The 13847-nt window shown below is 34.2% G+C and overlaps 1 protein-coding gene across 8 annotated transcripts in view; it reads left to right on the top strand.

Moving 5' to 3' along the window:
* The window catches only part of Pkn2 (protein kinase N2), a 118496-nt gene that overhangs the window by 68647 nt on the left and 36002 nt on the right, over positions 1-13847 (top strand). For 5 of the 8 annotated variants that reach the window (XM_063257086.1, XM_063257104.1, XM_063257126.1 and 2 more), the window contains 3 exons: positions 402-547; positions 635-848; positions 12709-12894. In XM_063257086.1, the coding sequence (XP_063113156.1) occupies positions 402-547; positions 635-848; positions 12709-12894 (546 nt within the window). The remainder of the gene's footprint in view (positions 1-401; positions 548-634; positions 849-12708; positions 12895-13847) is intronic. The other 3 variants (XM_063257115.1, XM_063257091.1, XM_063257098.1) reach the window with 1 other exon arrangement.

The following is a 13847-nucleotide window of genomic DNA, read 5'->3' as shown; positions in this document are numbered from 1 at the left end:
TACAATGTCAGTGGTATGCAGGTAGTTAATGTATTGTTTGGGGGAATACTGACAGGGAAAAAGGTTGTCAGGAGGCCATTGTTCCCCCCAAACATTGTTAATTCTGAGGTGGTCAGATTATCTTGAACCTGCAGATACAGAGAACAATTGTGTTTTGGTCTGATGTGATCATATAGCAATATCTTTAGTTCTAAATTCTTATTTGTAGATTTGTTAATTCACTATATAATGGCTAAAATGGAAAGCGTTACATTTCAACCTGTGTCTCTTTTACTTCAGTATTTATTGATTTTTAAACTTTTAATGTCATAAGAAATGGTTATTTTTCAGTTTTCAATCACTGCATGTTAAAAAGTCAAATAAATGGTTCAAATAATGTTTGTTTTTTTCTTCCCCAATAGCAAAACCTGTGATAAGCCCTCTTGAACTTCGAATGGAAGAATTAAGGCATCATTTTAGGATAGAGTTTGCAGTAGCAGAAGGTGCAAAGAATGTAATGAAATTACTTGGCTCAGGAAAAGTAACAGACAGAAAAGCACTTTCAGAAGTAATTTTAAATATTTTAGTTTGTTTATTAAATGTATTATTTAAAGAGTGTGATTATTTAAATGACAATTATTTTTTCCCTTGGAAGGCTCAAGCAAGATTTAATGAATCAAGTCAAAAGTTGGATCTTCTAAAGTATTCATTAGAGCAAAGATTAAATGAACTTCCCAAGAATCATCCCAAAAGCAGTATTATTATTGAGGAGCTTTCACTTGTTACATCACCAACACTAAGTCCCCGGCAAAGTGTAATCTCCACACAAAACCAATACAGTACACTGTCCAAACCAGCAGCTTTAACAGGTATGTAATATGCAGCTATTTTTTTTTCATGTTTTGTCTGTATCTGGTTCTGGATTAATATAATAATTAGGAAAATAATCCATTAGAGAAATGCAAATCAAAACAATGCTGAGATTCTATCTTATTACAGAAAGAATGGGGATCATTCTGAACTCAAAAAATGAGACACTGGCAAGGTTTGGGGAAAATGAAACCCTTTTTACAACCACTGTGGATAATGAATACAGGATTTCTTCAAAAAACTAAAAGTACAAATTCCATTTGACCTAGATATACCTCTTTTGTATCAAAAGAGTTAAAAACATCATATTACATGATACACATATACCCAAGTTTATAACTCACAGTTGCTAGATCTTGGAAACAGCCTATTTATCCATGAGCAGATAAAATGATAAAGAAAATGTGGTAACATGCACAATGGAGTACTATATAGCCACACAGAAGAAGCTGTTTGAGTCATAGCAAAATGGATACACCATAAATCTATAATTCTAATTAGAATTAGTCAACACACAAGCTTAAATATTGCATGGTTTCTCGTATATGACTAAGTAGAAGTAAAGAGTAAAATAAAAAATAGAAACAGAGAGATGGACATTTTGCAGATGGAAGAGTATCCTAGAGATGGGAAGGAAAAGGAAAAGGTAGTAAAAAGGACTAAGATGTGATATGTGGGGTATCAACTCACAAGAATCATTGTGTCACAAACGTACTAAGAAGACAATATTTGAGGGAACATAAAGTGTTGTAAAAACGATGGTAATATTTATATAACATAAAATTTATTACTTTAACCATTTGATAGTATTCAGTCTGAAGCCATTTGGTGTATTTATAATGTTGTATCAGCACTGTAGTTCCAGGCACTTACATTACCCAAAATGGAAACCAATATACATTAACTACCCACCTACTCTCATTTCCTCCCAAACTTTTATAGTCACCAATTAGCTATTTGTCCTTTTCTGTTTGCCTATTCTAGATAATTTTATTTAAATGAGATTAAGTAATCTGTGATTTTTTTTTTTTGCATCTAGTTTATTTCACTTAGTATAATGTTCTCAAGGTTCATTCATGGTATAACGTATTATTACCTCATTGCTTTTATGACTGAATAATATCCATTTTATGGATACATACCAAATATTTTGTTTTTTGTTTATTGTTTTGTCAGGACATTCAGGTTCTTTCTACTTTTTCACTATTTGAATGCTTGACTGCTTTTTGAATGATGTCACTATGAACATTTTCATGCAGGTTTTTGAGCACCTCTTAAATTTTGGAGGATATATAGTATGCTTGGGATGTAATTATGAAGTTGTAACTATACCTAAATTTTTGAGAAACCATTACAATTTTTTCATAGATGCTACATAAGTTTACATTTCATAATTTCTCTGCTCTTCTCTTAATGTAGTAGTAGTAATCATTGTCTCTTGCAACTGTCCATATCTTCCTTCAGTTGTGTAAATTTTTGTTCCATGTATTTTGATGCTCTGGTAGATATACTGTATGTTTGTTATTGTTATGTCTTCTTGATGAATAGGCTCTTATTAAGATATAATATCCTTTATCTCCTATAACAAACTATTTAAAGTCTTACCTTGTTTAACATTAGTGTAGCCATCTGTCTTAGTTACTTTTTACTTGTCACTGAGACAAAATACCTGAAGCCCAAATTTAGGAAAGAAAAGATTTATTTCTTACAGCTTTTGGAGGTTTCAGTCCACACTCACTTGGCTCTAAGGCAGGCGGGCATGGCTGGGCTGCAGTTCATGGAGGCTGCAAACAGCAAGCTGGAACTAGCGAAAAGCAAGACACACCTTCTTCCTGCCATTACATCACATCCTGGCTCCACCCCTGTGTAGGTGGAGAACTGACACCATTAATGTAAGCACTAGACAGTGAACTAATCACAAATGCACAGTTCAAACTCATGAGGCCTGGGGGACACAGACATAAACCATGACACCATCTCTGTTCTTTTGGTTATTGTTTGCATTGACTATCATTTCCTACCCTTTCACTTTCAGTTCATATGTATATTTGGGTATGAATCCTTTTAAGTAACATGGAGTTGATCCAGTTTTAATCCATTTTACCAATCTGCCTTTAGTTGAATATTGCCATCTATATATATTTAAGATATAGGTAAGATTCAATAAATTCTGATGCTAACTACTGGTTAAATTTTACTGATTTACAGCACAGTTCCCCAAAAAGATTGGCCTGACATTAGATAAAAGCTTCAGGCTTGGAGTTCTCTAGTCACCAGCACTGTGACCACCTGATTTCGAATTTCAGAATGCCTACTACTTCCTCACATTCAGCAATTCACTAGAACTACTCAGCACTTAGGAAAGCACTACACTTACTATTGTAATTCCATTCTAAAGGGTACAGATTAAAACCAGCCAAAAAGAAAAGACAGGACAAGACCTAGGAATGTCTTAAACATGAAGATTTTATGTACTTAGGATACTTTACCATCACAGCATGCTATTGTCTTATCAACTAGAAAATGCACTTGTGCTTCAGATGTCTTGAGTTTTTATTGGAACTTTGTTATTCAATAGATGTGATTGAATGAATGATTGCCATGTGACTGAATTCAGTGTCAATCCTCCTATCATACTCTGGAAGGTCTGGAGGTCAGGCTGATAACTTGGGCTCCAGCATGGCCATCCACCATCCTGAAACTATCTGGGCGTCTACCATGAGTCACCTTTTTTAGGGTAAATTCAGGTACAGAATGAGGTCACAATAACAATGACATACCTACCACTGGTGGCAATTCCAGTAGTTTAGACGATCCTTTACACAAACTGAGCAAAAAAAAATTTTTTTATATACAAAAAAATTTGTTTCTGTCATCTTGCTGTTTTCTACAAATGTTATTTTTTCCTAAATTCTTACTGTATTATTTTTTGTTTGTTTATTTCCAGTTCTTTTTTAAAATTGTTTCCTTTTATATTTAATTAATAAACTTCACTTTTTAGGGTAGTTTTAGGTTCAGGGGAGAAAAAGAGTATAAGGATTCTTCACAAACTTTGCACGCCCCCTCCCTCACCATCATCGCTTGTGCCAGATTGGTATACTTTTCTGTAAGTGGTGAGCCTTTACACAGTTATCATCTAAAGTCCATGGGTTACATTAATCTTCACTCTTGGAATTGTATATTCTATATTGAACAATGACATATAGCTACCGTTAGAGGATCACAGAGTTGTTTTATTGCTGTAAAAGTCGTCTGTATTCTCTGTATTCATGCTTCTTTCCCCAACTTCCCAAACCCTGGAAACCTCTGTTTCTGTAGTTTTGCTTTTTTCCAAAATTCATAGTTGGACTCATACAGTATGTAGTCATTTTGGTTTGCTTACTTTCATTTAGTATTATTTACTTAAATTTTCTTGCTTTTCATGGCTCGCAGCTCATTTCTTTTTAGCATGGAATAATTTTCCATCATTTGGATGAACCAGTTTATCCATTCACCTACTAAAGGGCATTTGCTGAAAGACTTGCTTACAGGTTTTTGCTTATGAGTAAAGCTACTGTAAATATCATGTGCAGGTTTAAGGTTTTTTTCCTCAATGGTTACCCTGGTGATTACTACTAACAGAAGTGAAATATAAACAAGAGTTACAAACCAGAACTATAATGTGCTTAAGTCCTTAGGCTTTTGAGGGTTGTTTTTGTTGCTTTTCTTTGTTTTTTTGAGTTAAGGTCTCAATAACTGGCCTACTAGGCTAGCGTCAAACTCAGAATTCTCCTACCTCAGCCTTCCGAGTAACTAGGATTATGGCTGTACAGCAGTGTAATTTGCTTGTAGATTTACCTGTGTTGTTTTTTCTTGACGTTCAAGTTACTGTCTGCTGTGCTTTCATTTGAATCTGAGTGACTTTAGCCTTTCTTCTAAGCAGGTCTTCTGGTGAAAGCTACCTTAGTTTTTATTTATCTAGATATCTTTTAACTTTTCCTGTATTTTTGAATGATGATTTTGCTTTATGTACAATTCCTGATTGGCAGTTATGAGCCCCCCCATCAGCACTTTAGAAGTGTCATCCTATTCCTTCCTGATCTTTATGCTTTTCCCTTGTGAGTTATTTATTCCTTTTCCCATGCTCCTTTCTAGACTCTTGTGTTTGGCTTTTTACAATCTGACTATAATGGGTCTTAGAGTGGATCTTTTGAGTTTATCCTATTTAGAGACTTTGAGCTTCTTGATGTACAGGTTCTTTCATCAAATGTGAGGAGTTTTCAGCCATTTCTTCAAATATTCTCATTTCCACTTCTTTGAACCTTTTCTTTTTTAAAAAATTTTGGGGGGTATGTATATGGTCTCCCACATTTCATTTAGTACCTGCCTACTTTTCATACTTTTTTTTTTCTGCTCTCAAGACTGCACAATTAGCTGAATTACCAGCAAATCGCTTGGTGGTTGTTTTTCCTTCCATTTACTGTGTTGTACCATGGGACCTCCTTTAGTAGTCTTTGTGTTTGGTTTTTTTTTTTGTTACTGTGTTTTTTATACTCCAGGATTTCCACTAAGCTCTTTTTTTTTATAATTTCTGTTGCCTTCTTAATATTGTTGTATACATTTTTTTTTTATGACACTTCATTTTCCTCCTTTCCTTTAGACCTGTGTCCATGGTTGCTTTTAGGTTTTTGAGCATTTGTAAGACAGTTGAGATGGTCTTTATCTCATAAGTTTCAAGGTCTTAACTTCAGAAACAGTTTAATTTCTAGCTTTTCTCAAAATGTACTCCACTTCTTCATTTCTTTGCCTGCTTCCTCAAGCAAAAACTCCTCTACCCTAAGGCTTCTTGTTGCTACTATCTGTTGCACATTTTTTAGATTTTTACAATGTTTTTTGCAAAGACTATATCCTATGTCTTATATGGACTCTGAATGTCTTAGTGTTTTTTTCACTACCTTAATGGTCAGAGGAGAATTGTTCTATTTTGTCTGAGACTGTGTAGTTCAGGCTAGCCTTGAACTCACTGTGTAGCACAGACTAGTCTCAAACTCATGATCTTCCTGCCATGGCCTCTTGATTGCTGGGATTATAGATGGGTATTATTTTGACCACACCTTTTCTTAATGCCTGAAAAGAGAAGCAAATTAATTCCCAAGTCTTTGCAGCTGGGCTACATAGTATGGGTATGTTGATCATAGTTTCAGCTCTCACTCAGACAATTTACATCTCTGCCTTTCTTTGTGTGCAGTTTGAGAGTTAACCAAAAAGGAGAGTTTAAGGCCTTGTGGGGGTCTCTTCTGAGTTGCCTCCCACTTCCACTTAGCCTAGTTCCCCAGTATTAAATGGAAGTGTTGCAAAGCTGTTAGTCACCAAAGCCTCTTGATTGCCAGCTATTCCTCCCAAGCTTTTTGGCTTGTCTGTTTGCCCTAACTGAGGTGCTTTGCTCTAGACTGCAGGGCTGATTTATAATAATTTTGACAAATGTCTTCTCAGCTGCTTCTTAGAGATTTTCAACTTAGGTGTAATAAAGAAAAGTCATTGGTATTAGTCCTTTTGAGATCTTCCTTTTTCCACTGGAGCTGGGAACCTACTCAGGAGTGTATGTTGCCAATCTCCCACGAGTGCCACTGAGAGCTTTTAGCGGGGTTTGGGGCGAGAGTCTGGCAAAGGTAAGTGAAAACAGCACTTGGTGATGGTGGGCTGTCCTGGGTACCAGGCCCCCAAGGATGCCTTTGCACTGAGCTCTCCCTCAGCCCTCTCTTTTTTGAAACAAGATCTCGCTAGATTGCCTGGGCTGGCGTCTTTCTCTGATACTACCTTCAAAAGTTTTTATGGCCCATATCAAAGTTTATACATTACTTTTGTCACACAGAATTCCCAGAATCTTTAAGTATTCTAGTCAGTATTGATGTGAACAAGGACTGTACCTTAAAAATAATGCCATTTACTCATTTATGCAAAATATGCTTCGGTAGTGTCTAGCATACTGTCATATTCTAGTTACTTTGGGTATTAATCACTTTTAGACTAAGACATACTTTTATATTAAAATATGAAGGAAAAATTAATAAGACTGTATTGTTGCCACTAATTAGCATGATTCTAAACCTGCAGTTCCCAAATTGAGTTTCTGAATCTGAGATACCCTGGTTTGCCTGATGAAAAGAAGGGGTGTTTTTGTTTGTTTGTTTGTTTTTGTACCAAGAATCAAATTCAGGACCTTGTGCATGGCAAGCAAGCACTTATGCCACTGAGCTACATTCCTAGCCCCAACAACAGGATATTTTTAAGTGATAGAGGGAAATACAGCATTACTGAGCCATCTGTGGTTGCCCCCAGACTACTAACTCAAAGTGGTTAGTTCCAGCATGAGGTGAAACTGCATTCCTCTCTCACATGTTTATGTTCCAGAAAGCTGTATTTTCCTTGGTTACTATGATTTTTTTTTTTAATGCTGTGGTAAAAACATTGTAATAAAAAAATCAGGAAGGCAGTCTTCAAACTGATTTTCAAAGTTTGAGAAGTTTATACGGTGCTCATTTGACAGTCATGTCTCATAGGGAAATGATATTGCTTATTTAAAAATAAAATACTTTTCCTTTAAAATAAGGGTTTTTTTTCCAAATACCTGATAATTCTTTTAAGATGTAAGTTAACAGAGATGCATACAATAAACAGAACTCTTAGTTATAATTTTTGCCCTAGGAGTACAATGACAAAGTGATTTAAGACATTAGAGCACTATTTACTGAAAACTTCTGGGTAAACCTTTCACTTTATGATATCTAGTTATCTTTTTTGTTTTTTTGTCCCGGGGATCGAACTCATGACCACATGCTTGCAAGACAGGCACTTAGGCCACTGAGCTAAATCCCTGAAGATACCTTTTATCTTTCTTACTGTTATCTTTTAAAATTCCTACCATGGATCTATTATAATTCTATTGTGCGTAGTCCTCATCTATCCTATTTAAATCCCTGTGCCTTATTATTAATCTTAACTATATTTACCTTTTAATGAAAATTAAAATGTTTGCCAGGGATCATGGTTCACACCTGTAAACGTACCACTGTAGGAGGCTTTGGCAAGAGGATTACAAGTGTGAGCCTAGTCTGGGCAATTTGGGAACTTAATTCCATTTCTCAAAATAAAAAAGGACTGGGGGTATAGCTCCGTGTGAAGACCTTGGGGTTCAACCTTTGGTACTGCAAAAAAATAATTAATTAATTAGATACCCCAAATTTGCTATAGGTAGGGTAAGATCTTAGGCTCCTTCAGGTTAGTTTTTATGTGGGACAGGTTGATGAGAAGCCAGAGGAAGGGAGAAAGAAAAAAGGAAGAAAGGAGAATGAGACAGCCAACATGAAAAAACCTAACAGGTAAATTGTTGAGTTGGTAATTATTCTAGGTAGAGATTAATCCTAGAGGGAATTTTTATATTTTTTAATAGTATATGTTGGCAGTACATAGTACATAGTTTATGTTCCTTGTGCGGAGTTGGAACATGTACATAATACATCTTAATTTCTTTTTCATCATCTTTCCTTCCCCTCCCTCTATCTGTTGATCCTCATCCCATTTAAGAAAGATCTGTCTTCTATTTTGCTATTACTTTTTATTTTGCTATTTATAGTGTGGGTTTCTTCTGGGACGGAAACCATGCAATATTTAAGCTTGTGTGTCTGATTTATTTCACTTAACATTGATCTTAAGGTGCATCCATTTTTCTACAAATGATTCATCTTTATGACAGAGTAGTATTTCATTGTGTGTAAACATCACATTTACCAGGATTTAGCTATATGAATTGTGCTACTATAAATATGTGTCACTGTACTTTGATGTCTTTAAGTTTTTCAGAAAAGTACCTAGAAAGGGAAATGGGGTCAAATAAAATTTCTAGTTTTAGACTTTTGAGGCATCTCTATATTGATTTCCATAGTAATTGTACTCATTTACATTCTAAGTTTTGGGTTTTTGTTTTGTTTTGTTTTCCATTGCAATCAGTGCCTTGTTACACATTTTCTAAGTTTTACCGTCTTTTGGCTTAGTGCTAAACACATTGTTGGTACTCAAGAACTTCTGGGTGAGTGACTGATTAAAATATGATTTAAAAGTTTTGGAAGTTAACATTTTTAGAAAAGTAGTAAAGCCGTGTTTTAGAAACTCAGCTGATAACGGCTCGAATTTTGTATTTCTTTTTTTATTGTAGTCTGCTCCTCCCCTCAACTCAAACTTTTAAATTCTTTTCATTCTTTCTTCTACTCTAAATTTTCTTATTGAACTTTAGTCAAAGTGATGTAAGTCACCATTCTAAAAAATATCTTAGAATTCTGAAGATATATTCATTTCAAAATATTTTTAAAATTTCTTTAGCCTCGTATTATATCTTAAGTAAAATATGGAGTAAGTAGGAAAAGCTAAAATAGTTATACTAATAAAGCATTAGACCTAATGAAGATAAGCATTGATACTTCCTGGTCTGAATTTTCCACTGCATGCTTAATTTATGGTTTGTCTCATTTAATTGGTTTCTTTTGTGGTTATATGATTATAATGAATTTTGTAAGTTTGTTGCTACTTTAATATATTATTGCATTTTTGCTGTATATTGTGAAAAATTTACTAGTTTTTATGAGATTTCTTTAGAATTAAATATTGTTGAGTTGTACTGAAAATATAATACTGAATTAGTGCAATAGCTATTAAAGTAGTTTTTTCCAGACAGCTGAAATAAATTTAAAAAGCATTTACTTTTTCTAATATAATTTGTAGCTACAGCTTATGAATGCAAGCATTTAGTTCTCAGATTTGCTTGTTTTAAAAATTTCGTATTTTGAGTTATGAAGGTAAAGAATGTAGTTTTAAGCTATTTCTAATGTGGTTATTTGCAGTTGCAATTATGTCACCTCATAAAAGAAAGAAACTTGTAGATGTTTAATAAAGATACTAACTCCCTCTAGATGCTTTTTTCCTAAATGAAAACAGGTGGTAAGCATTGTCATGTTCTGATGTATTGAAATTACTAAAATATTTAATAAGCTACCAGAGTGTGAAGTAGTAGCCAGATGTTTTTAGTTTCCCCAGGATGACTTTTACAGCTGAGCCTTTACTGTAGAAATAAGCAAGTTTGCCAGTTTACCATCAACAGGAAAGCAAATAAAACACAAACATAACAAGGTATTTCTTTTGAACTGAAGTAAAAATGTTACCATTATATTTAATTTGTCTTAGCACTTTAGATTTAGCACTTTAGATTTAGATTTAGCACTTTAGATTTCCACAGCCTGACAAAAAATGAAAAAGATTCAAGTTTCACCCTCTTTCCCATCTTTAACAGCTTTATTGAGGCATAATTTACATTCTGTAGAAATTACCCATTTTAAGTGTAGTTTTATATTTTATAAGTATATATTACTGTGCCTTTGTCGCAAATACCCATTTTTAGGGCAATTTTCTTGAAGTATAATTGACAAATAATAAACTACATGTATTTAAAGTATGAAGTCTTGCTTCCATTGTTAGTGCAAACTTTGTTGCTATTCTTATCTTTGTTTCTGTATATTTAAAAGTGCTTTTTCTTGTGCTGCTTTTAGTGTTATCACTGGTTTTGAGAAATTAATGACAATTTACTTCTATTTCTTGCATTTGATATTCATTCAACTATAGCTTGACCAAATTTGGAGAAGTCTTAGCCATGTATATTTGTCCCCTATTGTCTGCTTTTCATCAGGAACTTTAATTACCGTATACAGTATAAGGCTATTTGAAATTACATTCACATATACATTAGTCTTGTTTTTGTCTTTTCTTTGTGTAGTTCAGGCTGGCTTTGAACTCACTAGGTAGCCCAGGTTTGCTTCAAACTTGCAGCGAGCCCCTACCTCAATTTCCCAAGTGCTAGGGTTACAGGCATGTACCGCCACTCCAAGCAGTATATATATGGTTTTTTTACTCTCAACTCTTTTGTCCTGTTTTTAAAATTGTTTTACCTTCAACTTCACTCTCCCCTACCCACAACATTTAACCTGCCACCAATGTGTTCCCTGGACTTTTAAGGAATCACAGCCAAGTCAACCATGATGGTAATCCCAATACTCTGAGAGGCTGAGGTACAAGGAATACAAGTTTAATCCTAGACTAGACCCCCTAACAATTTAGCAAGACCCTGTCTCAAAATAAAAATGGGCAGGGGCTGTAGCTTAGAGCAAAGGCCCTAGATTTAATCTCCAGTACCACAAAACAAACAATAAAAATCTCAGACATTGTCTTTATCATCTCTGGAAATTAGGTTTAAGTCTTTTATTTTTCTCTTCCATGTCTCTGTTCAACTGTTGAACAAATGAAATATTTTAATAGGTGCTTAAAAATCCTACTTTATAAATTTTAACATTTGTATCAGACCATTAAATATGTATTAATTTGTAACAGCAGTAGAAAAGATAGACCTGATTTTTTTTTTTATTCCTGTAAATATTCTTAAGCTTTTTCTGTGAAACAACTTGGATATAATTTGACCTTTTGAATATTGCTTGTAACATCAGTTACATGTAACAGCAGCATCCCTAGGAGTAGTTGAGCTTAACTGCTGGAGCAGTATTCTTGCAGAGCATTCCCTCCAGGGCCCCATGAATCAGGATTTTATTTCTCGATCAGTGCGCGCACAGACACCATTCCTACCTTCTATGCTGAGTATTGTTCTTTCTGATCTTTTCAGGGTTTTTTGCCTCATTTTTTTTTCCCAGCAGGTGCTGATTAATAGTTTGTTGAAGATATGGGAGAAATTTTCTAAAGATCCCAGAAATTCTGTCTTTGGACAACTCTTCGCCCATGAGCTCTAGCTGCCTTAGTTTCCTTTGTTCTTAACTCTGTCTCCAGAGCTTGGTTCTACCTAAGCTCTCCTTTCTGTACTGTGGCTTGGAGACTTAGAGCAATAAGCCAGAGCACCTAGGGCTCCTGTCTCTTGGGGATCACTGCTTTGCATTGCTTATCATCAGACTTCTTTATTGCTTTTAAAATACATTTCGTCTGATATTTTTAGTTTGAATTGGGAAGCTTTTTACTACTATTTGGTTGGAAACTAATTCCTTCAGTTATATTTTAATTATTAAAAGCCTTAAGGAAAATTATTTTAATTTATTTAACAGGACAACTTTACTAGGAAATACTCCTAAAATGTCATATGCAATGTCTAAAATTTTGATACTAAAACATTTTTAATTCTTGTATACGTGTAGCCCAAATGATAACAAAATCATATCTCTAAATGGCCTAAGTCACAATTCCTGATTTTTAATTTGAACACCTTTAGTACTTATTTGCCTGAGTACAGTTATTTCACCCTTAATTACAATCCATAATTATTTGACTAATCTTTCAGAATAGAAAGATAATATGGTAATTTTACATCTCAAATAAAACAGGAAATATTTATTCACGTAAAAAAACCCTATGAAGTGCTTTTCTGTGTCAACTACATAACTATTAAGCACAACTGTTATTCAGATTTCTTTATTTCTAACTTCTGGATGTTACTTTAGTAAGTGTATTATTACCTTTTGTTTCCCCCAATATACTCTATTCGTATAATTCCATAATTCTTGCATTAGTTATAAAAATAAGCAATTAGATAGGCAAGAAGTTTATGTAACTTATTTCATGCCCTACTGGAAGCTTTTGGGACATGCTATTTTCTGTAAAATTTCTTACGGTTTTCACAATAAAACAGGAAAGTTGATAGTTAACCTCACAGATCCTCTAGGAGAAAAGTTTTATTTTAACAGGGTTTTTTGTCTTTGTGTTTTTTCTGTTTTTGAAACACGGAGACACAATTCTGTATATTAAGACTTGCTGTTCTTTTTTGGTACTTTATGCTCTCAGGTACCTTGGAAGTTCGTCTTATGGGCTGCCAAGATATCCTAGAGAACGTCCCTGGACGATCAAAGGCAACATCGATTGCATTACCTGGCTGGAGTCCAAGTGAAACCAGATCATCTTTCATGAGCAGAACGAGTAAAAGTAAAAGTGGAAGTAGTCGAAATCTTCTAAAAACCGATGACTTGTCCAGTTCAGTAACCACACTTTTTAAGATCATGTAACAAATTAAGGGAACTTACCAATGGGGACAAAGAAGAATGAAAAACACTTAAGTGGGACAGAAATCTTTTAAATTATAATTTCTATAATTTAATTTGAAAACCTTTAAACTTTTAATGATAGAAAACAAAAAGACAAGAGATTTTACTTTATTTATAATACAAGGATGCATGATGAATTATTTTTGAACGAATTAGATACTGAGCCTCATTCTTTATGCCAAGCAGAAGATACACAGATTGAGATTTGGTTCTTGTAGAATCACATTTTGATTCTTATAATAGTTTAGTGACACTGCCAAACTAATATTGAATTTTGATAATTGAGTACTGGGCCAAAGAAAGTAAAATGCAAATGGTTTATTATAATTAAACTACATATAAATGCATATATATGTATATATAAATGTAGGAGAAAGGCAGGCAATGCTTCAACCTAGCACAGAGTGTAAAGGAACTTCTTTTGCATTTTCCTGTGTTTAGAGAGAGGCTTTGGGAAAAACATAAAGAACGGTAAGGGAACAAATTTGATACATAACAAATGTAGCTAGAGGAAGACTTAATTGATACTGATACATGAAAGCATACAGTGTGGCAAAGTACTGGTCACTAGTAGCATTTACTACTTGTGTTGTATCAAAGGGTTATTTGGGAGGTTCTGGTGGGCATGGAAAATTGAAACGCTTCAATATTATTATGAAAAATTTTATTTCAAGGAGTTTTAAGACTTCTGTTGATGGGTGTGGTGGCACACACCTTTAGTCCTAGCACTCAGGAGGTTGTGGCAAGAGAATTGCTGCCAGTTCAAGGGTAGCCTGAGCTGCATAGCAAAACCCTGTCTCACAAAAGATAAAAAATTTTTTTAAAAAAAAGACTTGTTCATAATAGCGTTCTTTGTATTTTTAAGCAGATTTATAAATTTTA

Source organism: Cavia porcellus, unplaced genomic scaffold, assembly GCF_034190915.1.
Source record: "Cavia porcellus strain 051 isolate PalLab524CR breed Dunkin Hartley unplaced genomic scaffold, mCavPor4.1 scaffold_1, whole genome shotgun sequence".
Lineage (NCBI taxonomy): Eukaryota > Metazoa > Chordata > Mammalia > Rodentia > Caviidae > Cavia > Cavia porcellus.
Note: the sequence above shows the minus strand (reverse complement) of the source record. Positions and strands in the feature narration are given on the sequence as shown.